The sequence below is a fragment of the Grampus griseus genome (genome assembly GCF_964374135.1).
Source record: "Grampus griseus genome assembly, chromosome: 18".
NCBI classification, from domain to species: domain Eukaryota; kingdom Metazoa; phylum Chordata; class Mammalia; order Artiodactyla; family Delphinidae; genus Grampus; species Grampus griseus.
Genome location: NC_139012.1, coordinates 55105303 through 55130847, shown reverse-complemented (window position 1 = coordinate 55130847; position 25545 = coordinate 55105303). Strand labels below are relative to the sequence as shown.

Sequence of the window (25545 nt, the reverse complement as noted above, 5' to 3'; positions counted from 1 at the left end):
AATACTCCTCCCACTCATTAGCCTATGAAGTTACCCACCCCTTAAAAACTGACAACCCCATACCCTGGTGCTGCTCTCACCTCCTGAGATGGCCCACACTATATCTGTGGAGTGTGTCTCTCTCTAAATAAATCCACTTCTTACTATCACTTTGCCTCTCACTGAATTCTTTCTGTGATGAGACATCAAGAACCTGAGCTTCATTAAGTCCTAAAACCAGGTGTGTGATCTCAGTTGGAAGACTGTGGGTTTTGGCCGGGTTTGAGTCCTAGCCATGTGGGTTCAAGTCCCAATCAGGGTTTAGGCTGGGTTCGAGTCCCAGCACATGGATTCAAGTCCCAGTCTGAGGTACATGGTTTCAAAGGGAAGACCAACGAGAGCAGATGGAAGGACCAATTTGAGCAACAGCATGGTGGTGGGAAAGATCTTGCTGTGTGTGTAGAAGTGAGGAAGCCAATTAAACCAGAGGATATTTGTGATGAGAAGTGAGAGGAAATAGGTTCAAAAGAGTAGATTTTGAGCAGACGTTAAAGCGGGACAGGCCTTGATTGTTAGAGAGCTGTTGAAGATTTTGCTAATAAGAATATGATTTGATCAATATCTATTTTAAGAAGATTCTTTTTTCTTTTTTTATTGAAGTATAGATGATTTACAATATGGTGTTAGTTTCAGGTGTACAGCACAGTGATTCAGTTATGTGTGTGTATGTATATATATATATTCCTTTTCAGATTCTTTTCCCTTATAGGTTATTACAGAATATTGAGCATAGTTCCCTATGCTATACAGTAAGTCCTTGTTGGTTATCTATTTTCTATATAGTAGTGTGTATATGTTAATCCCAACCTCCTAATTTATACCTCCCCCCACTCTCCTTTCCCCTTTGGCAACCATAAGTTTGTTTTTAGAAGATTATTTTGACAGCAGTGTGAAAGATGGACTGAAGAGGCTAGATTTAAGGCAGATGGCGGAGAGGTTATTAGAGTAATCCAGGTATGACTAAGAGTTAGAACTGGGAGTGGGGACACATATGAGAGAACTTCAGGTGAAGAATGAGCAAAATTTGTAACTGACAAGAAGATCTATTGCTTGCCCACTATGTCCTGCGTGCAGTATGTGTCGTTTGATCTTCACAACCCTGGGTATTGTTAATCCCATTTTACAGATGAAGGTCTAGGCTCAGAGAGTAAGTAACTAATCCAAGATCACACAATAAGTGATGGCAGTCCTGGGATTAGATTTAAGTCTGTCTGATCCAGAACCACACTACATCCCATTAGTTTATTCTGATACAAAGGAGACGAGCCACAGGGATCTAATCTTTCTAGCTGGGAAGATTGTGATATTCATTCATGCCATTGAATGGAATAGAAATTGGAAGGCCGTCTCCATTTGGGCAGAACAGTGAAAGTTGTTTTTGAATTATTATGTGTGTTGTTATAGTGAGCGTTCCTTTAGAAATATCCAGTAAATGCTGAAGTCGTGTAGCCAGAGCTTTGGTGAGAGGATAGAATTGAGGAGAGCGATTTGATAGCTGTAAGCACAGAGATAATGTCTGATACTGAGAGAGAATAAGTGAGGGAGAGTTTATAGAGAGGGAATATTCAGGGTACCAAACGTTGGAGAATGGCCGTATTTAGAAAGATAAACTAGTTGGCAAAAGAAAAAGAGGGGTCAGAGAAGCAGGAAAAGGGATGAGAACAGTATAATATTTTGGAAGCAGGAGAGGAGAGAGTTTCAAGAATGTAATGAGAAACACCAGCATATGAAAGAGAGAATGTAATCGCTGAGACGTATATTTTGAATTCAACTTTCAATAATGAAAGGGAGATGAACTTAATAACAGGAAGAGAGATTCCGTTTCAGGTGCCCAGAGCAGCCCAAACAATGGTTGGGAAATATTTCTTTTAGTTACATTAACTCAGTAGCAAAATAAAATAAAGACATTTTAGAAAGTAAAAGAACTTTTATTTTATTTTGTTTTATTTTTTTATTGGAATATAGTGGATTTACAATGTTGTGTTAGTTTCAGGTGTACAGCAAAGTGAATCAGTTATACATACACATATATCCACTCCTTTTCATATTCTTTTCCCATATAGGCCATTACAGAATATTCAGTAGAGCTCCCTGTGCTATACAGTAGGTCCTTATTAGTTAAAAAATATGGGATGCTTCGCAAATTTGTGGGTCATCCTTGCGCAGGGGCCATGCTAATCTTCTCTGTAGCGTTCCAATTTTAGTATATGTGCTGCTGAAGTGAGCACAAAAAAAGGTCTTTGATTAAAAAAGAAAAAATTTTCAGGAATTCCCTGGTGGTCCAGTGGTTAGGACTTGTTGCTTTCACTGCCAGGGCCTGGGTTTGATCCCTGGTCAGCGAAGTAAGATCCTGCATGCTGCATGGCGCAGCCAGAAAATAAATAAGCTAGAGAAAGAGGAAAAGATACCTGCCCTATAAAGTATGTATATTAAATTATATGTATGGGCTTCCCTGATGGCACAGTGGTTAAGAATCCGCCTGCCAATGCAGGGGACACGGGTTCAAGCCCTGGTCCGGGAAGATCCCATGTGCCACGGAGCAACTAAGCCTGTGTGCCACAACTACTGAGCCTGCGCTCTAGAGCCCTCAAGCTACAACTACTGAGCCCGCGTGCCACAACTACTGAAGCCCACGCGCCTAGAACCCATGTTCCACAACAAGAGAAGCCACCGCAATGAGAAGCCCGCACACTGAGAAGAATAACCCTCACTTGCCACAACTAGAGAAAGCCCGCACGCAGCAACAAAGACCCAACGCAGCCAAAAATAAATTAAAAAATAAATTTATAAGAAATTATATGTATATATATTTAATGTTTAATTGAAATAGAATCACAGAGATACAGCACTAACAGCTAAGATTGGAAAAAAATACATTTTCATGCAAAAATTCATATATCAAATGACTTAAAGTCTTGTAGTTTTGTGACATTGGGACAGATAGGGGAAATACTCAACCACTACATAAATAATCGAAACTAAATAATTACAAGATAGTCATTGTGGAAGCAATGGAGGGTGATGGCTCTTGATATGTAGTGTAGGTCTGACACTATTCTGTATTCCTGGTACCTAAGGAATTGAAATATTTTTCAAGTTAAAGGGAGTCTATGAAATATATTACATCATCTCTTCCAACAGATTAATGTTTATAAATATGTTTTGTTATTCTGTGCTCAACCATTGAGTTCAGGGATAGGTCACTTAAAGTAATGTGGTGGTTAATTTTGTGTGTACAGAAGACATACATTTCACCATAACTCTGAGAAATAAATTTGTGAAGGGAGCCCTGGCATCCTTGAAGAGCTCTGTGATTGCTTTTCTCTGTAGCCCAGACCTTACAGTGGGAACTCTCTTGTTGTCTGGCCAAGGACCTCAAGCTGATGATCCAGTTTCTGGATCCAGCTGCCCAATTGCAGCCAGTAAAGAGGGCAGAAAAACAGGTTGAATCACTCCAAGAGTATGCAGTCAGCAAAACCAGACCATGGGGGACTTCCCTGGTGATTCAGTGGATAAGACTCCATGCTCCTAATGCAGGGGGCCTGGGTTCAATCCCTGGTCAGGGAACTAGATCCCACATGCATGCCACAGCGAAGATCCCACGTGCTGCAACTAAGACCCAGCACAGCCAAAATAGGTAAATAATGAATAAATATATTTTTTAAAAAAGAATTGTTTAAAAAATTAAAACTCTTCAGAAAGTGGGCATAGAGGGAACCTACCTCAATATAATAAAGGCCATGTACGACAAACCCACAGCAAACATCATTCTCAATGGTGAAAAACTGAAAGAATTTCCTCTAACATGAGGAACGAGACAAGGATGTCCACTCTCACCACTATTATTCAACATAGTTTTGGAAGTCCTAGCCACGGCGATCAGAGAAGAAAAAGAAATAAAAGGAATACAAATTGGAAAAGCAGAAGTAAAACTGTCACTGTTTGCAGATGACATGATACTATACATAGAGAATCCTAAAGATGCCACTAGAAAACTACTAGAGCTAAACAATGAATTTGGGAAAGTTGCAGGATACAAAATTAATGCAAAGAAATCTCTTGCATTCCTGTACACTAATGATGAAAAATCTGAAAAATAAATTATGGAAACACTCCCATTTACCATTGCAACAAAAAGAATAAAATACCTAGGAATAAACCTACCTAGGGAGCCAAAAGACCTGTATGCAGAAAACTATAAGACAGTGATGAAAGAAATTAAAGATAATACCAACAGATGGAGAGATACACCATGTTCTTGAATTGGAAGAATCAATATTGTGAAAATGACTATACTACCCAAAGTAATCTACAGATTCAATGCAATCCATATCAAATTACCAATGGCATTTTTTTACGGAACTACAAAAAATCATCTTAAAATTTGTATGGAGACAAAAAAACCCCGAATAGCTGAAGCAGTCTTGAGGGAACAAAGCAGAGCTGGAGGAATCAGACTCTCTGACTTCAGACTATACTACAAAGCTACAGTAATCACGACAATATGGTACTGGCACAAAAACAGAAACATAGATCAATGGAACAAGATAGAAAGCCCAGAGATAAACCCACGCACCCGTGGTCAACTAATCTATGACAAAGGAGGCAAGGATATACAATGGAGAAAAGACAGTCTCTTCAATATGTGGTGCTGGGAAAACTGGACACCTACATGTAACAGGATGAAATTAGAACACTTCCTAACACCATACACAAAAATAAACTCAAAATGGATTCAAGACCTAAATGTAAGACCTAACATTATCAAACTCTTAGAGGAAAGCATAGGAAGAACACTCTTTGACATAAATCACAGCAAGATCTTTTTTGATCCACCTCCTAGAGTAATGGAAATAAAAACAAAAATAAACAAATGGAACCTAATGAAACTTCAAAGCTTTTGCACAGAAAAGGAAACCATAAACAAGACAAAAAGACAACCCTCAGAATGGGAGAAAATATTTGCAAACGAATCAATGGACAAAGGATTAATCTCCAAAATATATAAACAGCTCATGCAACTCAATATTAAAGAAACAAACAACCCAAACCAAAAATGGGCAGAAGACCTAAATAGACATTTCTCCAAAGAAGACATACAGATGGCCAAGAAGCACATGAAAAGCTGCTCAACATCACTAAATATTAGAGAAATGCAAATCAAAACTACAATGAGATATCACCTCATACCAGTTAGAATGGGCTTATCAAAATCTACAAACAACAAATGCTGGAGAGGGTGTGGAGAAAAGGGAACCCTCTTGCACTGTTGGTGGGAATGTAAATTGATACAGCCACTATGGAGAACAGTATGGAGGTTCCTTAAAAAAATTAAAATAGAATTGCCATATGATCCAGCAGTCCCACTACTGGGCATATACCCAGAGAAAACCATAATTCAAAAAGACACATGGACCCCAGTGTTCATTGCTGCACTATTTACAATAGCCGGGTCATGGAAGTAACCTAAATGCCCATCAACAGATGAATGGATAAAGAAGATGTGGTACATACAATGGAATATTACTCAGCCATAAAAAGGAACGAAATTGAGTCATTTGTTGAGACGTGGATGGATCTCGAGACTCATACAGAGTGAAGTAAGTCAGAAAGAGAAGAACAAATATTGTATATTAACGCATGTATGTGGAACCTAGAAAAATGATACAGATGAACTGGTTTGCAGGGCAGAAGTTGAGACACAGATGTAGAGAACAAACATATGGACACCAAGGGGGGAAAACTGCGGTGAGGTGGGGATGGTGGTGTGATGAACTGGGCGATTGGGATTGACATGTATACACTGATGTGTATAAAATTGATGACTAATAAGAACCTGCAGTATAAAAAAACAAAAAAACTAAAAAAACAACTAATACTAAACTTTCTTTGGGTTATTTGTATGGAAATATGTTAACATAAATGTTTCAGACATTACATGAAATTTCTAAAAATCTTATACGTTCTGGTGTAATGTTATAAGTCATAATTCTAGTTATTTAAAATGTATATCTCAGAAATAACTAAATTTCCTTGTCAATTGCATTATTATGAACTTTCATCAAATCTTTAACCGTGGTCATTTTTAAGTCTTTTGTCATTTACGGACAGTTCTGGGTGTACTCTGATGCTTTTGCCAAAATGTTCCTATAAAAGGGTTTCATTTTCAAGGAATTCATGGAAAAGACTCTGACAAGTACAGGTTTCTGGTAACTGACTATACTGCTGAACTGAATGAATAAGCATTTTCAGAACTCTAATGGAAAACTGATGAATTCATAAAAGTGCTAACAAAAGATCAAGATGAAAAAAAAATTAATTACATGGGACTGAGTGAACTGAGAAGGATCATTATAATTTTTGTGACTTTCTGTTTGAATAAAAAAAAATATTCCACAAGGACTCAGAGGCAAAAAGTATACAAATCAATTATCACTGCAAAGTAAAGGAGCTGTTACAGTGGAGGATTACTGGACTGAATGTCAATATTATGACATAGTGTGAGTGTGTTTGGTAATTGCAGTCATTGTTGATTTTGTTGTGGTCATCCATTTACAATGCTTGGTGTCAGTTTATCTCTTGTAAGAAGAAAATACAGTGTGTGTGTGTGAAAAAAAAAAAAGGTAAGCACTTATTAAAAAAAAACACCACATAGTCACTTTGCTATTATCAGACCCCCCCCAAAAAAATTCCTTAGTATAATCAAATATCCAGTGAGTGTTCACATTTCCCTGCTCATAAATTTTTTTGTATAGTTTTTGTTCAGACTGAAACCTAAGTAACTTCCTTACGTTGCAGTTGGTTGATATGTCTCTTAAATCTCTTGTAATCCACAGCTACCTCCTCAATTTTAATATTTTTCCTTGCAATTCATTTGTTAAGGGAACTAGATTATTTGTCCTATAGATCATCTGGATTTTTTTTTTTTTTTTTTTTTTGCGGTACGTGGGCCTCTTACTGTTGTGGCCTCTCCCGTTGCGGAGCACAGGCTCCGGATGCGCAGGCTCAGCGGCCATGGCTCACGGGCCTAGCCGCTCTGTGGCATGTGGGATCTTCCCGGACCGGGGCACGAACCCCTGGCCCCTGAATCGGCAGGTGGACTCCCAACCACTGCGCCACCAGGGAAGCCCAGATCATCTGGATTTTGCTGATTGCATCCCTGTGGTAATATTTCACATGTTTTTATTGCCCTTCTATTTTCTGTAATTGCCCTTCTATTTTGCTAATTATAGTCAGAGACCAGAAAAAAAAATTAAAACTTAAAAAAAAATAATTTAAAAAAAGAACAGAACGTGGGAAATTTCTGTCTATCAATAGCCCTAGTTCCTCAACAGATAATATGAAGTAAACAAAAGAGATGGATGACGAACTTACAGACTGAGAGGTTTGAAAGACATATCAAAATTTTTAAATGGACAAGACTAAACTGTAAGAAACTAACACACCATTGTAAAGCAATTATACCCCAATAAAGATGTTACAAAATCTTAAAAAAAAAAAAAAGACTAAACTGTAGTAGCTAGGGCAGCACATTAGGTAATAAAATTATAATAAAGAAGGGAATAGAAGGATAATGGTTATTCATGAGAAGGGGAGGGAATTGTAACTAGGAAGGGGCATGTGAGAGGGCTTTGGGGGTGCCTGACAAAATTCTTTTCTTTTTTTTTTTTGTGGCTGTGCTGCGCGGCATGTGGGATCTTAATTCCCCGATCAGGGATCGAACCTGTGCCCCCTGCAGTGGAAGTGCTGAGTCTTAACCTCTGGACCGCCAAAGAAGTCCAACAAAGTTCTTTTTCTTGATCTTGAACTATACATTTCATTCATGTGGTTTCCCATGTATATTATTTTGTAATAAAAACATTTTTTAAAAACATAATCAATAAGAAACTAGCTTAGGCATTAAGATTTTTTTGTGCTTATCTTCCCACTCCACAGATAAGCAAGAGATAAATTTCAATCGATTCTTGAGAACTTGAGAGAACCTATAGAATTATTCATCGTTATCAAATTACTATGTTACTGAACAGTCTTTTATATATGGCACCAAGTCAGCCTAGATTGCATGGTATAGTTCAATGTAGAAAACACCCCACTATTCTTTTTTTCTAATACTATTTTTGGAAAAGTGAAATTTGTTCATTTATATAAAACTTAGCAACAAAAAAAGTATAGAAAGTAAAATGAAAAACATGCTGTTATTCTATTCTCCAGAGGTAACCATAAATAATATTTTGGTATGTTTCCTTTTATATATTAATTCACTAACATTGGGAAAATATAGTTTTGTACCTACCTTATGTTCTCATGTCAGGCTCTATGCTCACATCCAGGCCTTACATTAAGGGCATCTAAGATCCTGATCCCTTTCAAAGTAGAATTCATTAATATTGCTGGAACATTTTTTCATAGGTGGGCTACATCATGCAGCCGCCCGAATTTCCGGTGACAATGTCTATAAGCATTTGAAGTATGAAGGTGGGATTCACCGAGTTCAGCGAATTCCTGAGGTGGGCCTGTCGTCAAGGATGCAGCGTATTCACACGGGAACGATGTCGGTTATTGTCCTCCCTCAACCAGATGAGGTAACCTCCTACCTAAACTCTATACCATTATCTATGAAGATCAACCAGAATTTTATTGTCTAGGAAAAAGTCCTGTGTGTTCTGTATACTCACAGAGTACTTCTGCACTCCAAATGTATGGAGTTCATTACCCCCCGACGAAGTACTTCTTCAGTTCTCTGTGGACAGCATGTGGTCGTCCTACAGTTCAACTCAGTTCTGACCCCATCTACCTGGAGATGGCGTCAGATCCTACAGGCTAGACTCAGTCCCACAAGAGAGCCTACCCTTCTGCTTCAGAGGCCAATCACAAGGCCTGGTTGTCTTCTGTGTTTCTGATCAACTGGTTATCCATCTGGATGTTCCCATGACCCCCTCCTTAGGTTAAATAATACTAAAGTGGCTTACAGAACTCAGGAAAACAGCTTACTTACTAGACTACTGGCTAATTACAAAAGATACAACTCAGGAATAGACAGATGGAAGAAGTGCATAGGACAAAGTATGTGGGAAGAGGTGCAGAGCTTCTGTACCCTCTCCAGGCTCGCTACCCTTCCAGCAGCTTCATGTGTTCATCAGCCCTGGCAGCTCTCTGAACCCTGTGCTTTGGGGATTTTTAAGGAGGCTTCCATACATAGACATGTTTGGTTAAATCATCGGGCTTTGGGGATTCTGCTCCCTGGAGGTTGGGAGTGCAGTGGAGATGAAAGTTCCAACCCTCTAATCATGTGGTTGGTTCCCCTAGGATCAGCCCCTGTCCTGTGGTTATCTAGAGGCTTTCCAAATATCACCCCATTAACATAAACTCAAATGTGGTTGAAAGGGGCTTAGGGTGAGAACTGGACAAATATATATTATTATAAATCACAATATCACAATTTATTTTTACAGCAATTTTTTTAACCAGGATCCCGTCAAATTTCACTTATTGCAGTTGGTTGTTATATCTCTTTAAGTCTGGAACCAGTCTCCCAACCTTTCTTTTTTTTTTTCTTTTAATGACATTGACTTTTTGAAGAGTCTAAACCATTTGCCTTATAGAATGTTCCACATCTGCATTCATCTGATTGTTTCCTCATAGTATTCTTTAAATTGTTCCTTTATGTCCTATGTTGTATTGAAAGTTATATTTAAATGTTCCATTCTATTCAGGTTATACATTTTGAGCAAGAATACTTTTCAGATGTAGTTATATTCATGTTGCAACTTATCAGAAGGCATAGAATATCATATTGTCCAACTCTTAGTGAGGACTGGTTTGAGCATTTAGTTAAGATGGTGACCACAAAAATATCTCCATTATGAAAGTGTATTTTTCCCTTTGTAATTACTAAGCAATCTCTAGGGTAATATGTCCTATTCCCAACAACTTTTCTTCCATGGTTTTAACATCCATTAGTGATCTTTGCCTGAATTAGTTATTTAGTTTGGGATTGCAAAATGGTGATTTTCTAATTCTACCATTCCTTCTACATGTATTACCTGGCATTCTTTTCTGTAAGGAACATTCCTCCCCACTACCTTCTCTCCTCCTTTCTTCTTGCTCTCTTTCTTTTTTTGTTGTTTTTAACATCTTTATTAGAGTATAATTGCTTTACAATGGTGTGTCAGTTTCTGCTTTATAACAAAGTGAATCAGTTATACATATACATATGTCCCCATATCTCTTCCCTCTTGCATCTCCCTCCCTCCCACCCTCCCTATCCCACCCCTCCAGGTGGTCAGAAAGCAGCGAGCTGATCTCCCTGTGCTATGCGGCTGCTTCCCACTAGCGATCTATTTTACGTTTGGTAGTGTATATATGTCCGTGCCACTCTCTCACTTTGTCCCAGCTTACCCTTCCCCCTCCCCGTATCCTCAAGTCCATTCTCTAGTAGGTCTGCATCTTTATTCCTGTCTTGCCCCTAGGTTCTTCTATTTTCTTTTTTTTCTTTTTTTTAGATTACATATATATGTGTTAGCATACACTATTTGTTTTTCTCTTTCTGACTTACTTTACTCTGTATGACAGACTCTAGGTCCATCCACCTCACTACAAATAACTCAGTTTCGTTCCTTTTTATGGCTGAGTAATATTCCATTCTATATATGTGCCACATCTTCTTTATCTATTCATCTGTTGATGGACACTTAGGTTGCTTCCATGTCCTGGCTATTGTAAATAGAGCTGCAGTGAACATTTTGGTACATGACTCTTTTTGAATTATGGTTTCCTCCGGGTATATGCCCAGTAGTGGGACTGCTGGGTCGTATGGTAGTTCTATTTTTAGTTTTTTAAGGAACCTCCATACTGTTCTCCATAGTGGCTGTATCAATTTACATTCCCACCAACAGTGCAAGAGGGTTCCCTTTTCTCCACACCCTCTCCAGCATTTATTGTTTGTATATTTTTTGATGATGACCATTCTGACCGGTGTGAGATGGTATCTCATTGTAGTTTTGATTTGCATTTCTCTAATATTTAGTGATGTTGAGCATTCTTTTCATGTGTTTGTTGGCAATCTGTATATCTTCTTTGGAGAAACGTCTATTTAGGTCTTCTGCCCATTTTTGGATTGGGTTGTTTGTTTAATATTGAGCTGCATGAGCTGTTTATATATTTTGGAGATTAATCCTTTGTCCGTTGATTTGTCTGCAAATATTTTCTCCCATTCTGAGGGCTGTCTTTTTGTCTTGTTTATGGTTTCCTTTTCTGTGCAAAAGCTTTGAAGTTTCATTAGGTCCCATTTGTTTATTTTTGTTTTTATTTCCATTACTCTAGGAGGTGGATCAAAAAAGATCTTGCTGTGATTTATGTCAAAGAGTGTTCTTCCTATGCTTTCCTCTAAGAGTTTGATAATGTTAGGTCTTACATTTAGGTCTTGAATCCATTTTGAGTTTATTTTTGTGTATGGTGTTAGGAAGTGTTCTAATTTCATTCTGTTACATGTAGGTGTCCAGTTTTCCCAGCACCACATATTGAAGAGACTGTCTTTTCTCCATTGTATATCCTTGCCTCCTTTGTCATAGATTAGTTGACCACGGGTGCGTGGGTTTATCTCTGGGCTTTCTATCTTGTTCCATTGATCTATGTTTCTGTTTTTGTGCCAGTACCATATTGTCTTGATTACTGTAGCTTTGTAGTATAGTCTGAAGTCAGGGAGTCTGATTCCTCCAGCTGCGTTTTTTTCCCTCAAGACTGCTTTGGCTATTTGGGGTCTTTTGTGTCTCCATGCAAATTTTGAGATGATTTGTTCTAGTTCTGTAAAAAATGCCATGGTAATTTGATAGCGATTGCATTGAATCTGTAGATTACTTTGGGTAGTATAGTCATATTCACAGTATTGATTCTTCCAATCGAAGCACATGGTATATCTCTCCATCTGTTGGTATCAACTTTAATTTCTTTCATCAGTGTCTTATAGTTTTCTGCATATAGGTCTTTTGTTTCCCTAGGTAGGTTTATTCCTAGGTATTTTATTTTTTTTGTTGCATTAGTAAATGGGAGTGTTTCCATAATTTCTCTTTCAGATTTTTCATCATTAGTGTACAGGAATGCAAGAGATTTCTGTGCATTAATTTTGTATCCTGCAACTTTCCCAAATTCATTGATTAGCCCTAGTAATTTTCTGGTGGCATCTTTAGGATTCTCTATGTATAGTATCATGTCATCTGCAAACAGTGACAGTTTTACATCTTCTTTACCAATTTGTATTCCTTTTATTTCTTTTTCTTCTCTGATTGCCGTGGCTAGGACTTCCAAAACTATGTTGAATAATAGTGGTGAGAGTGGACATCCTTGTCTCGTTCCTCATCTTAGAGGAAATGCTTTCAGTTTTTCACCATTGAGAATGATGTTTGCTGTGGGTTTGTCATATATGGCCTTTATTATGTTGAGGTAGGTTCCCTCTATGCCCACTTTCTGGAGAGTTTTTATCATAAATGGGTGTTGAATTTTGTCGAAAGCTTTTTTGCATCTACTGAGTTGATCATATGGGGTTTTTTTGGGTTTTTTTGATCATATGGTTTTTATTCTTCAATTTGTTAGTATGGTGTATCACATTGACTGATTTGCATATATTGAAGAATCCTTGCATCCCTGGCAAAAATACCACCTGATCATGGTGTTTGATCCAATGAGTGTGATGGTGGCCTCATAAAATGAGTTTGGGAGTGTTCCTTCCTCTGCAATTTTTTGGAAGAGTTTGAGAAGGATGGATGTTAGCTCTTCTCTAAATGTTTGATAGAATTCACCTGTGAAGCCATCTGGTCCTGGACATTTGTTTGTTGGAAGATTTTTAATCACAGTTTCAATTTCCTTACGTGTGATGATCTGTTCATATTTTCTGTTTCTTCCTGGTTCAGTCTTGGAAGGTTATACCTTTCTAAGAATTTGTCCATTTCTTCCAGGTTGTCCCTTTTATTGGCATAGAGTTGCTTGTAGTAGTCTCTTAGGATGCTTTGTATTTCTGCGGTGTCTGTTTTAACTTCTCCTTTTTCATTTCTAATTTTATTGATTTGAGTCCTCTCCCTCTTTTTCTTGATGAGTCTGCTTAATGGTTTATCAATTTTGTTTATCTTCTCAAAGAACCAGCTTTTAGTTTTATTGATCTTTCTTATTGTTTTCTTTGTTTCTATTTCGTTTATTTCTGCTCTGATCTTTCTGATTTCTTTACTTCTGCTAATTTTGGGTTTTGTTCATCTTTCTCTTGTTACTTTAGGTATAAATTTAGATTGTTTACTTGAAATTTTTCTTGTTTCTTGAGGTAGGCATGTATAGCTATAAACTTCCCTCTTAGAACTGCTTTTGCTGCATCCCATAGGTTTTGGATTGTCGTTTTTTCATTGTCATTTGTCTCTAGGTATTTTTTGATTTCCTCTTTGATTTCTTCAGTGATCTTTTGGTTATTTAGTAACGTATTGTTTAGCCTCCATGTGTTTGCGTTTTTTACATATTTTTGCCTGTAATTCATTTCTAATCTCATAGCGTTGTGGTCAGAAAAAATGCTTGGTATGATTTCAATTTTCTTAAATTTACTGAGGCTTGATTTGTGACCCAAGATGTGATCTATCCTGGAGAATGTTCCGTGCGCACTTGAGAAGAAAGTGTAATCTGCTGTTTTTGGATGGAATGTCCTATAAATATCAATTAAATCTATCTGGTCTATTGTGTCATTTAAAGCTTCTGTTTCCTTATTTATTTTAATTTTGGATGATCTGTCCATTGCTGTAATTGAGGTGTTAAAGTCCCCTGCTATTATTGTGTTACTGTCGATTTCCTCTTTTATAGCTGTTAGCAGTTGTCTTATGTATTGAGGTGCTCCTATGTTGGGTGCATATATATTTATAATTGTTATATCTTCTTCTTGGATTGATCCCTTGATTATTAGGTAGTGCCCTTCCTTGTCTCTTGTAACATTCTTTATTTTAAAGTCTACTTTATCTGATACGAGTATAGCTACTCCAGCTTACTTTTGATTTCCATTTGCATGGAATATCTTTTTCCATCCCCTTACTTTCAGTCTGTATGTGTCCCTAGGTCTGATGTGGGTCTCTTGTAGACAGCATATATATGGATCTTGTTTTTGTATCCATTCAGCACGCCTGTGTCTTTTGGTTGGAGCATTTAATCCATTCACGTTTAAGGTAATTATCGATTTGTATGTTCCTATAATCATTTTCATAATTGTTTTGGGGTTTTTTTTTTTGGTAGGTCCTTTTCTTCTCTTGTGTTTCCCACTTAGAGAAGTTCCTTTAGCATTTGTTGGAGAGTTGGTTTGGTGGTGCTGAATTCTCTTAGCCTTTACTTGTCTGTAAAGCTTTTGATTTCTCCATCGAATCTAAATGAGGTTCTTGCCGGGTAGAGTAATCTTGGTTGTAGGTTCTTCCCTTTCATCACTTTAAGTATATCATCCCACTTCCTTCTGGCTTGTAGAGTTTCTGCTGAGATTTCAGCTGTTAACCTTATGGGAGTTCCCTTGTATGTTATTTTTCATTTTTCCCTTGCTGCTTTCGATAACTTTTCTTTGTTTTTAATTTTTGCCAATTTGATTACTATGTGTCTCGGTGTGTTTCTCCTTGGGTTTGTCCTGTATGGGACTCGCTGCACTTCCTGGACTTGGGTGGCTATTTCCTTTCCCATGTTCGGGAAGTTTTCGACTATAATCTCTTCAGATATTTTCTCTGGTCCTATCTCTCTCTCTTCTCCTTCTGGGACCCCTATAATGCGAACATTGTTGCGTTCAATGTTGTCCCAGAGGTCTCTTAGGCTGTCTTCATTTCTTTTCATTCTTTTTTCTTTATTCTGTACCACAGCAGTAAATTCCACCATTCTGTCTTCCGGGTCACTTATCCGTTCTTCTGCCTCAGTTATTCTGCTATTGATTCCTTCTAGTTTAGTTTTCATTCCAGTTATTGTATTGTTCATCTCTGTTTGTTTGTTGTTTAATTCTTCTAGGTCTTTGTTAGACATTTCTTGCATCTTCTCGATCTGTGCCTCCATTCTTTTTCCGAGGTTCTGGATCATCTTCACTATCATTATTCTGAACTCTTTTTCTGGAAGGCTGTCTATCTCCACTTCATTTAGTTGTTTTTCTCAGGTTGTATCTTGTTCCTTCATCTGGTACATAGCCCTCTGCCTTTTCATCTTGTGTATCTTTCTGTGAATGTGGTTTTTGTTCCACAGGCTGTAGGATTGTAGTTCTACTTGCTTCTGCTCTCTGCCCTCTGGTAAATGAGGCTATATAAGAGGCTTGTTGGGAGGGACTGTTTCTTAAGGTAGGCTTGTATAGCTATAAACTTCCCTCTTAGAACTGCTTTTGCTGCATCCCATAGGTTTTGAGTCGTTGTGTTTTCATTGTCATTTGTTTCAAGGTATTTTCTGATTTCCTCTTTGATTTCTTCAGTGATCTCTTAGTTATTAAGTAGTGTGTTGTTTACCCTCCATGTGTTTGTATTTCTTACAGATTTTTTCCTGTAATTGATATCTAGTCTCATAGCGTTGTGGTCAGAAAAGATACTTGATATCATTTCAATTTTCTTAAATTTACCAAGGCTTGATTTGTGACCCAAGATATGATCTATCCTGGAGAATGTTCCATGAGCACTTGAGAAGAATGTGTATTCTGTTGTTTTTGGATGGAATGTTCTATGAATATCAATTACGTCCATCTTGTTTAATGTATCATTTAAAGCTTGTGTTTCCTTATTTATTTTCATTTTGGATGATCTGTCCATTGGTGAAAGTGGGGTGTTAAAGTCCCCTCCTATGATTGTGTTAGTGTCGATTTCCCCTTTTATGGCTGTTAGTATTTGCCTTATATATTGAGGTACTCCTATGTTGGGTGCATAAATACTTACAGTTGTTATATCTTCTTGGATTGATCCCTTGATCATTATGTAGTGTCCTTCTTTGTCTCTTGTAATAGTCTTTGTTTTAAAGTGTGTTTTGTCTGATATGAGAATTGGTACTCCAGCTTTCATTTGATTTCCATTTGCATGGAATATCTTTTTCCATCCCCTCACTTTCAGTCTCTATGTGTCCCTAGGTCTGAAGTGGGTCTCTTGTAGACAGCATATATACGGGTCTTGTTTTTGTATCCATTCAACCAGTCTGTGTCTTTTGGTTGGAGCATTTAATCCATTTACATTTAAGGTAATTATCGATATGTATGTTCCTATTACCATTTTCTTAATTGTTTTAGATTTATTATTGTAGGTCTTTTCCTTCTCTTGTGTTTCCTGCCTAGAGAAGTTCCTTTAGCATTTGTTATAAAGCTCGTTTGGTGGTGCTGAATTCTCTTAGCCTTTGCTTTTCTGTAAAGCTTTGATTTCTCCGTCAAATCTAAATGACATCCTTGCTGGGTAGAGTAATCTTGGTTGTAGGTTTTTCTCTTTCATCACTTTAAATATGTCCTGCCACTCCCTTCTGGCTTGCAGGGATTATGGGGATTCCCTTATGTGTTACTTGTTTTTCCCTTGCTGCTTTTAATATTTGTTCTTTGTATTTAATTTTTGATAGTTTGATTAATATGTGTCTTGGCATATTTCTCCTTGGATTTATCCTGTACAGGACTCTCTGTGTTTCCTGGATGTACCTATTTCCTTTCCCATATTAGGGAAGTTTTCAACTATAATCTCTTCAAATATTTTCTCAGTCCCTTTCTTTTTCTCTTCTTCTTATGGGACCCCTATAATTCGAATATTGGTGCATTTATTGTTGTCCCAGAGGTCTCTGAGACTGTCAATACTTTTCATTCTTTCTTCTTTCTTCTGCTCTGCTGTAGTTATTTCCACTCTTTTATCTTCCAGGTCACTTATCCGTTCTTCTGCCTCTGTTATTCTGCTATTGATCCCTTGTAGAAAATTTTTAATTTCATTTATTGTGTTGTTCATCTCTGTTTGCTCTTTAGTTCTTCTAGGTCGTTGTTAAACGTTTCTTGTATTTTCTCCATTCTATTTCCAAGATTTTGGATCATCTTTACTATCATTATTCTGAATTCTTTTTCAGGTAGACTGCCTATTTCCTCTTCACTTGTTAGGTCTGGTGGGTTTTTGCCTTGCTCCTTCATCTGCTGTGTGTTTCTCTGTCTTCTCATTTTGTTAAACTTACTGTGTTTGGGGTCTCCTTTCTGCAGGCTGCAGGTTCGTAGTTCCCTTTTTATTTTGGTATCTGTCCCCAGTGGCTAAGGTTGGTTCAGTGGGTTGTGTAGGCTTCCTGGTGGAGGGGACTAGTGCCTGTGTTCTGATGGATGAGGCTGGATCTTGTCTTTCTGGTGGGCAGGTCCATGTCTGGTGGTGTGTTTTGGGGTGTCTGTGGCTTTAATATGATTTTAGGCAGCATGTGTGCTAATGGATGGGGTTGTGTTCCTGTCTTGCTAGTTGTTTGTCATAGGGTGTCTTGCAGTGTAACTTGCTGGTCGTTGAATGGAGCTGGGTCTTGGCGTTGAGATGGAGATCTCTGGGAGAATTTTGCCATTCGATATTATGTGGAGCTGGGAGGTCTCTTGTGCACCAGTGTCCTGAACTTGGCTCTCCCACCTCAGTGGCACAGCCCTGATGCCTGGCTGGGGCACCAAGAGTGTCCTCCACACGGCTCAGAATAAAAGGGAGAAAAAAAAGAAAGAAAGAAGATAAAATAAAGTAAAATAAAGTTATTAAAATAAAAATAATTTTTAAGAAAAAATATTTTTTAAGTAATAAAAAAAACCGACAGACAGAACCCTAGGACAAACGGTAAAAGCAAAGCTATACAGACAAAATCACACACAGAAGCATACACATACACACTTACAAAAAGAGAAAAAGGGGAAAAAATATATATATATCGTTGCTCCCAAAGTCCACCTCCTCAATTTGGTATGATTCGTTGTCTATTCAGGTATTCCACAGATGCAGGGTACATGAAGTTGATTGTGGAGATTTAATCCGCTGCTCCTGAGGCTGCTGGGAGAGATTTCCCTTTCTCTTCTTTGTTCACACAGCTCCTGGGATTCAGCTTTGGATTTGGACCCGCCTCTCCCTGTAGGTCGCCTGAGGGCATCTGTTCCCCGCCCAGACAGGATGGGGTTAAAGGAGCAGCTGATTCGGGGTCTCTGGCTCACTCAGGCAAGGGGCGGGGTGGGGGAGGGAGGGGTTCGGATGTGGGGCGAGCCTGAGGCGGCAGAGGCCAGCATGACGTTGCACCACCCTGAGGCGTGCCGTGTGTTCTCCTGGGGAAGGTGTCCCTGGATCACGGGACCCTGGCAGTGGCGGGCTGCACAGGCTCCTGGGAGGGGAGATGTGGACAGTGACCTGTGCTTGCACACAGGCTTCTTCATGGCGGCAGCAGCAGCCTTAGCATCTCATGCCCGTCTCTGGGGTCCGCACTGATAGCCGCGGCTCGCACCCGTCTCTGGAGCTCCTTTAAGCGGCGCTTTTAATCCCCTCTTCTCGCGCACCAGGAAACAAGGAGCAAGAAAAAGTCTCTTGCCTCTTTGGCAGCTCCAGACTTTTTCCCGGACTCCTTCCCGGCTAGCTGTTGCGCACTAGCCCCCTTCAGGCTCTGTTCACGCAGCCAACCTCAGTCCTCTCTGGGGGATCCGACCTCTGAAGCCCGAGCCTTAGCTCCCAGCCCCCACCCGTCCTGGGGGGTGAGCAGACAAGCCTCTCGGGCTGGTGAGTGCCTGTCGTCACCGATCCTCTGTGTGGGAATCTCTCCGCTTTGCCCTCTGCACCCCTGTTGCTGTGCTCTCCTCCTTGGCTCTGAAGCTTCCCCCCTCTGCCACCCACAGTCTCTGCCCGCGAAGGGGCTTCCTAGTGTGTGGAAACCTTTCCTCCTTCAGAGCTCCCTCCCACTGGTGCAGGTCCCGTCCCTATTCTTTGTCTGTTTTTTGTTTTTTCTTTTACGCTACCCAGGTACATGGGAAGTTTCTTGCCTTTTGGGAGGTCTGAGGTCATCTGCCAGTGTCAGTAGGTGTTCTGTAGGAGCTGTTCCACATGTAGATGTATTTCTGATGTATTTGTCGAGAGGAAGGTGATCTCTGTGTCTTACTCTTCTGCCATCTTGAAGCTCCTCCTCTCTTTCTCTTTTATTTTACCTCATTATAAACTCATATATTGAATTTCATATATTGACCTCATTATAGACCTATGGATTTTTTAAATTCAATGAGTTATAATCACTATTGTTTTTCTTTCTTATTAAATTGAGGTATAGTCGATTTACAATATTCTATTAGTTTCAGGTGTACAACATAGTGATTCACAATTTTTTTAAGTTTTATAGTTTTTATAAGATATTGGCTATGTTCCTTTGTGCTGTACAATATATCCTTGTGGCTCATTTATTTTATAAACGTACATTTACTGTATATCTTACTCCCCTACCTCTGTTCTTCCCCTCTCCCCTTCCCTCTCCCCACTGGTAACCACTGGTTTGTTCTGTGTATCTATGAGTCTATTTCTTTTTTGCTATATTCACTAGTTTGTTTTATTTTTTAGATTCCACATATAAGTGATATCATACAGTATTTGTCTTTGTCTGACTAATTTCACTAAGCACAGTACCCTCCACATACATCCATGTTATTGCAAATGGCAAAATTTCATTATTTTTTATGGCTGAGTAATATGCCATTGCATATATATACCACATCTTCTTTATCCATTCATCTGTTGATGGACACTTAGGTTGCTTCCATACCTTGGCAATTGTAAATAATGCTGCTGTGAACACCGTGGTGCATATATCTTTTTGAATTAATGTTTTCGTGTTTTTTTGGATATACACCCCAGGAATGGAATTGCTGGATTGTATGGTAGTTCTGTTTTTAGTTTTTTGAGGAGCCTCCATACTGTTTTCCACAGTGGCTGCACCAATTTACATTCCTAAAGTGTATAAGGGTTCCTATTTCTTCACATCCCCACTGATACTTGTTGTTTGTGGTTGTTCTGATGATACCCATTCTGACAGGTGTGAGGTGATATCTCACTGTGGTTTTGATATGAATTTCTCTGATGATTAGTGATGTTGAGTTTCTTGTCCTGTGCTTGTTGACCATCTGAATGTCTTCTTTGGAAAAATGTCTGTTCACGTCTTCTGCCTATTTTTTGACTGGGTTGTTTGGTTTTTTTTAATGTTGAGTTACATGAGCTGTTTATATATTTTATATATTAACCCCTTATCATCATATCATTAGCAAGTATTTTCTCCCATTCAGTAGGTTGTCTTTTTGTTTACCTATTTTTTCCTATGCTGTGGAAAAGCATTTAAGTTTGATTAGGTCCCATTGCCTGTTTATTTTTGTTTTTGTTTCTTTTAGGAGACATAGCCAAAAAATACTGCTACAATTTATGTCAAAGAGTGTTCTGCCTATATTTTCTTCTAGGAGTTTTATGGTCTTACATTTAGATCTTAAATTCATTTTGAGTTTATTTTTGTATATGGAATGAGAAAATGTTCTAATTTCACTCCTTTACATGTAGCTGTCCAGTTTTCCCAGGACCACTTATTGAATAGGGTGTCTTTTCCCCATTGTATATTCTTGCCTCCTTTGTTGCACATTAATTGACCATAAGTGTTTGGGTTTACTTCTGGGCTCATTATTCTGTTTCATTGATCTGTGTATCTGTTTTTGTGCCAGTACCATACTGTTTTGATTACTGTAGCTTTGTGGTGCAATCTGAGGTTAGGGAGTGTGATAGCTCCAGCTCTGTTCTTCTTTCTCAAGATTGTTTTGGCTATTTGGGGTTTCTTGAGTTTCCACACAAATTTTAAAATTATTTGTTCTAGTTCTGTGAAAAATGCCATTGGTATTTTGATAGGGATTTCATTGAGTCTGTAGGTTGCCTTGGGTAGTATGGTCATTTTAACATAAAATTCTTCCAATCTATGAACACAGTATGTTTTTTCATCTGTATCATCTTCAGGTTCTTTCATCAGTGTCTTGTTGTTTTCTGAGTTACAGGTCTTTTACCTCCTTAGGTAGGTTTATTCCTAGGTATTCTATTCTTTTTGATGCTATTGTAAATGGGGTTGTTGTCTTAATTTCTCTTTCTGATAGTTTGTTGTTAGTATATAGAAATGCAACATATTTATGTATATTAGTTTTGTATCCTACAACTTCAGCAGATTCATTGATGAGCCCTAGAAGTTTTTTGGTGCTGTCTTTAGGATTTTCTATGTATATTATCATGTCATCTGCAAACAGTGACAGTTCTACTTCTTCCTTTTCAATTGGATTCCTTTTATTACTTTTTCTTGTGTGATTGCTGAGGCTGGGCAGTCGCTATTGTTTTTAATGTTCAAATTGTCCCATTTTGGCCCATAGTAGCCTTTTTAGGGTAGCCCCTTTTGAAATGACCCAATCAGTCTTTGAGTGCGTACTTGCTTTCTGCTATAATAGACATCCCAGGCTACCTTGTACTCTCCTGCCTCAGACTTGGAGTCAGACCTGGTTCTTTTTAGTGGGGAATGTATCCAGAAATCAACGTATGGATACTAGGTCTGCTCATTATTACTAAAGTGTGCTTATTACATCAAGACTCTTCAGTGGATATCATTAGGAAATACATATGATTTTAAATCAAAGGTTCCTATTATTATTACTTCCAATTCAAATTTACAGGGAGTATCTTTCCTGCACCTTTTTTGCATTTTGTTTTATATCTTTCCACTTGGAGTTAAAATCTTCTTTCTTAATCACTTTTAATATGTTTACTTTTTGCTTTATTATACTATATATAAAATAGTTTCAGAATTTTTCAGTAAACTACTTAGTAATGTTTAACATTTCTGTCCTTAGAATGTAACCCACCAAGAAAGCAGTCAGAGTAATATGTTCAAAGACCATCTGAAATAATGTTTTTCTGTGTGGTTATGTTATTATTATGGTAAATATTTCGATTCATTTGCTTCTGGTTGTATTCAATTTTTAAGATTTAATTTTTCTTTCCTCTTTTATTTTTGGTGTTATCAGCATTTATGTGGTTCAGAAATCAAAACCATAGAGTTGTCTTGCTTCCATCCTTATTCCTTCCACCCCATTCTCACCTATCCCCTTGTTGTCTTCATATTCTTGAAAATTAAACTCATTTAGTGAAGCTTCATTCTCCTAAACAGGGCTTTATTCTCTTAATTGATATTTTAAATTCTTTGTATATTAATAAGTCACTGTTTCTATGTTCAGAATTCCCCAGAAGTTATTAGGTAGTTTCTATAACATTTGGGAGAACATGACATATAACATTGACATGTTTGCTGTATAACTACTTAATATACTGTAACCACAAGAAATGGGAAATAACTCTTCATCTCTTTAGTGTTTATTGAAATTTTAAGCTAGCCAACACTGGCATATTTTAACAAAGCCTGTATAATCTTTGCACTGTGTAATCTTTTTCTTCACCATATAGTACTCATTTTAGAGGAAACAAAAGAACAACCAACTAAGTTATATATTAGATTCTAACCTCAACCCTGTTATTAGTGTACTTTTCAAAGAGAATGGTCATACTTGCTGTCTGTCATTTATTGAAATAAATGATAAATGTAGAAGAAAATGTTAGGTCTCCCCTCAAAAACAGCATATTTTGTATATATTTGTATATATATCTGTGTATTCATATATAGATATGTATTTCTGTGCATTTGTGTGTGTGTGTATAAATATCAGAAAATTTCCTAAGGCTGTCATAACAAATTACCACAAGCTTAGTAACTTAAAACCACAGAAATGTATTCTCAGTTCTACAGGTCAGAAGTCCAAAATCAAGGTATTGGCAGGGCCATGCTCCCTCCAGAGGTTCTGGGGGAGAATCCTCCCTTGTCTTTTCCAGCTTCTGGTATCTCCATGTGTTCCTTGGCTCGTAGCTGTACAACTCCAATCTCTGGCTCCAAATTCACATGGTCTCCTCCTCTCTCTTCTCTAGGTGTCTTTCATAACGACACTTGTCATTGGATTTAGGGCCTATCTGAATAATCCAGTATGATCTCATCTTAACTCAATTGTGTCTGCAAAGACCCTTTTCCCAAATAAGGTTCCGGTGGTTAGAATAGAACATATCTTTTGGGGTGCCTCCGTTCAGTCCATTAACAAGCACACACATACACACACAGTGGATTCTCATTCGCAGTAGTTATGTTCTACAAAGTCACAGTGAATACTGATTTAGTGAATACTGAACTGTTTTTTCTAGGGAAAGTATATATACATATCTCACATAGATTATAATCCTAAATCCTAGAAACAGCCTATCCTGGTAGATTCTATTTTCTTTATTTTACAAGAGAGAAAATGATGTTCAGAAGTGGTAAGTGACTTGTCTTGAGGCACGTCATTCACAGGTGCCAGAGTTGAAATTCAAACCCTGTCCACCTGGCCCCAGAGCCAGAGCTTCTTTCACTGCCCTGCCCTGCCCCTCCTGTCCTCATCCTCTGTCATCTCTATAGGAGCTGAAACAAGAAAGCAGAGAGTCACCTTGTTGGACCTCAGCTGAGAACATGCATGTGTAGAGCAATTTGAATTTTTTGCTGCCCTGCATATGTCTGCAAATGACTGTGAAAGTGCTGTAATAATTGACTTGAGGGAACAAATAAATTCTAGCCAGTAGGTATATTTGCAAATACAGAATCAGGGAATAATGAGGATCAACTTTATATGTATGTATATATATTTTTTAAATATATTTTGTATCTAATGTAGCTTTGTGGGATGATAGATGATGAAACTTCTGAAAGATTACATAACTCAGTGATCTCATAGCATCATAAGTCAGTGTTAAAAATAGCATCCGTTGGGGACTTCCCTGGTGGTCCAGTGGTTCAAAATCTGCCTTCCAGTGCAGGGGACACAGGTTCAATCCCTGGTCGGGGAGCTGAGATCCCACATGCTGTGGGACAACTAAGCCCACGTGCCGCAACTACTGAGCCTGCGCGCTCTGGAGCCCACGTGCCACAACTAGAGAGCCTGCAAACCTCAACCAAGACCCGATGCAGCCAAATAAATAAATATTTTTTTAAAAAATAGCATCTGTTGGAATAGGGAGTTTAGGTTTAAGTTATTTCACCTCTTAGTCAAATGGCTATGACTTAACACAAAATAGTACAGTTTATTTGAAAGACTTGGGATCAATTTAGTATTAAAGTATTTGTTGAGTGTGGAATTTACTCATGCTGTACTTTTTGTTCTAGGTAGATGTGAAAGTGGACCCCAAGGATTTACGAATAGATACATTTCGAGCCAAAGGAGCAGGAGGGCAGCATGTTAATACAACTGATAGTGCTGTCAGACTTGTCCATGTCCCCACAGGTAAGCTAGTCCTTCTGCTTTTGTACTTTTAACTTTTCTTCACATCTTATAAAACTATTTGGCATTTAGAAAGAGTCTTATGTTGTGTCTGGTTCCTTGCACAAACGCTTTAAAGGTGACACTGGGGTCATGGGTCCGAGGTCCCCAAGGTGTTCATATTCCCTTCTGTTTGGAAAAGGAACCTCCTTGGCTGTGTCTATTTAAAAGTGAGGTTCTAAAAGCTGAGTGCATGGGTGCCACTTATCCACTAATAAGTTTCAACTGAAGGGCAGTCAGGTGATTAATCAGCTTTTTTATTAGAGCTCTTCAAATGTCAGCATTTGTAGATCTTTTCTCTTGGGTAGTTTTTCTCCTAAGAAGGATCCTCCTCCAGGACACCTGAGAGTAAGGTCAAGGTCTCACCATTCAGTAAGCACACTTTTACTTAATCCTTTTTTATTCAGTTGTATGCCTCACACTTGCCTTCCTTTGCACCTATTTAGACTCAAGTCTGGAACTTTCCTTATTTAATTCTCTAAAGACCGTACCTCCTGCTTCCTGCAGATTGAGGGAGGGGACTTGAAGATCTCGTTGTTACACAGACTTTCTGTATCTAGTCCCCAAACTGTCAACCCTGATTTCTGGGGTGCCTCGTTAGTGCCTCAATGCCAGAGCCTGTCTGGCCCTCAGCAGGCAGATGGGCTTGGTTCTGGTCAGCATCTCCCTCGACAGGGGGTTCGACTTCACCTTCCTCCTCTCTGCTGAGTCATTTGCCATTCTTCCAGCCTCTTTTTCTTTTTTTTCTTTAATTAATAAATAAATAATTTTAAATTGAAGTATAGCTGATTAACAATGTTTTAGGTGTACAGCAATCCATCCACTTTGTCTTTATATATTGTGTTTGGAGACTACACTCATCATCTCATTTTATTTCAGATGGAGTTTGTGTTCCTGTTCTTGTTGTTTCAGTGCAATTTATAAAAAAATGTTATTGAAGTATAGTTGATTTACAATGTGTTAATTTCTGCTGTACAGCAAAGTGACTCATTTATAGATATATGCGTTCTTTTTTCGTATTCTTTTCCATTATGGCTTATCACAGGATATTGAATATAGTTCCCTGTACTATATAGTAGGACCTTGTTGTTTACCCATCCTGTATATACTAGTTTGCATCTGCTAATCCCACACTCGCCATC

At 38.3% G+C, this 25545-nt stretch overlaps 1 protein-coding gene across 4 annotated transcripts in view; it reads left to right on the top strand.

Annotated features, from left to right (window-relative positions):
* Positions 1–25545, top strand: part of MTRF1 (mitochondrial translation release factor 1) — a 47247-nt gene that overhangs the window by 9372 nt on the left and 12330 nt on the right. For all 4 annotated transcript variants that reach the window (XM_082675915.1, XM_082675914.1, XM_082675912.1 and 1 more), the window contains 2 exons: positions 8449–8621; positions 24250–24367. In XM_082675915.1, the coding sequence (XP_082532041.1) occupies positions 8449–8621; positions 24250–24367 (291 nt within the window). The remainder of the gene's footprint in view (positions 1–8448; positions 8622–24249; positions 24368–25545) is intronic.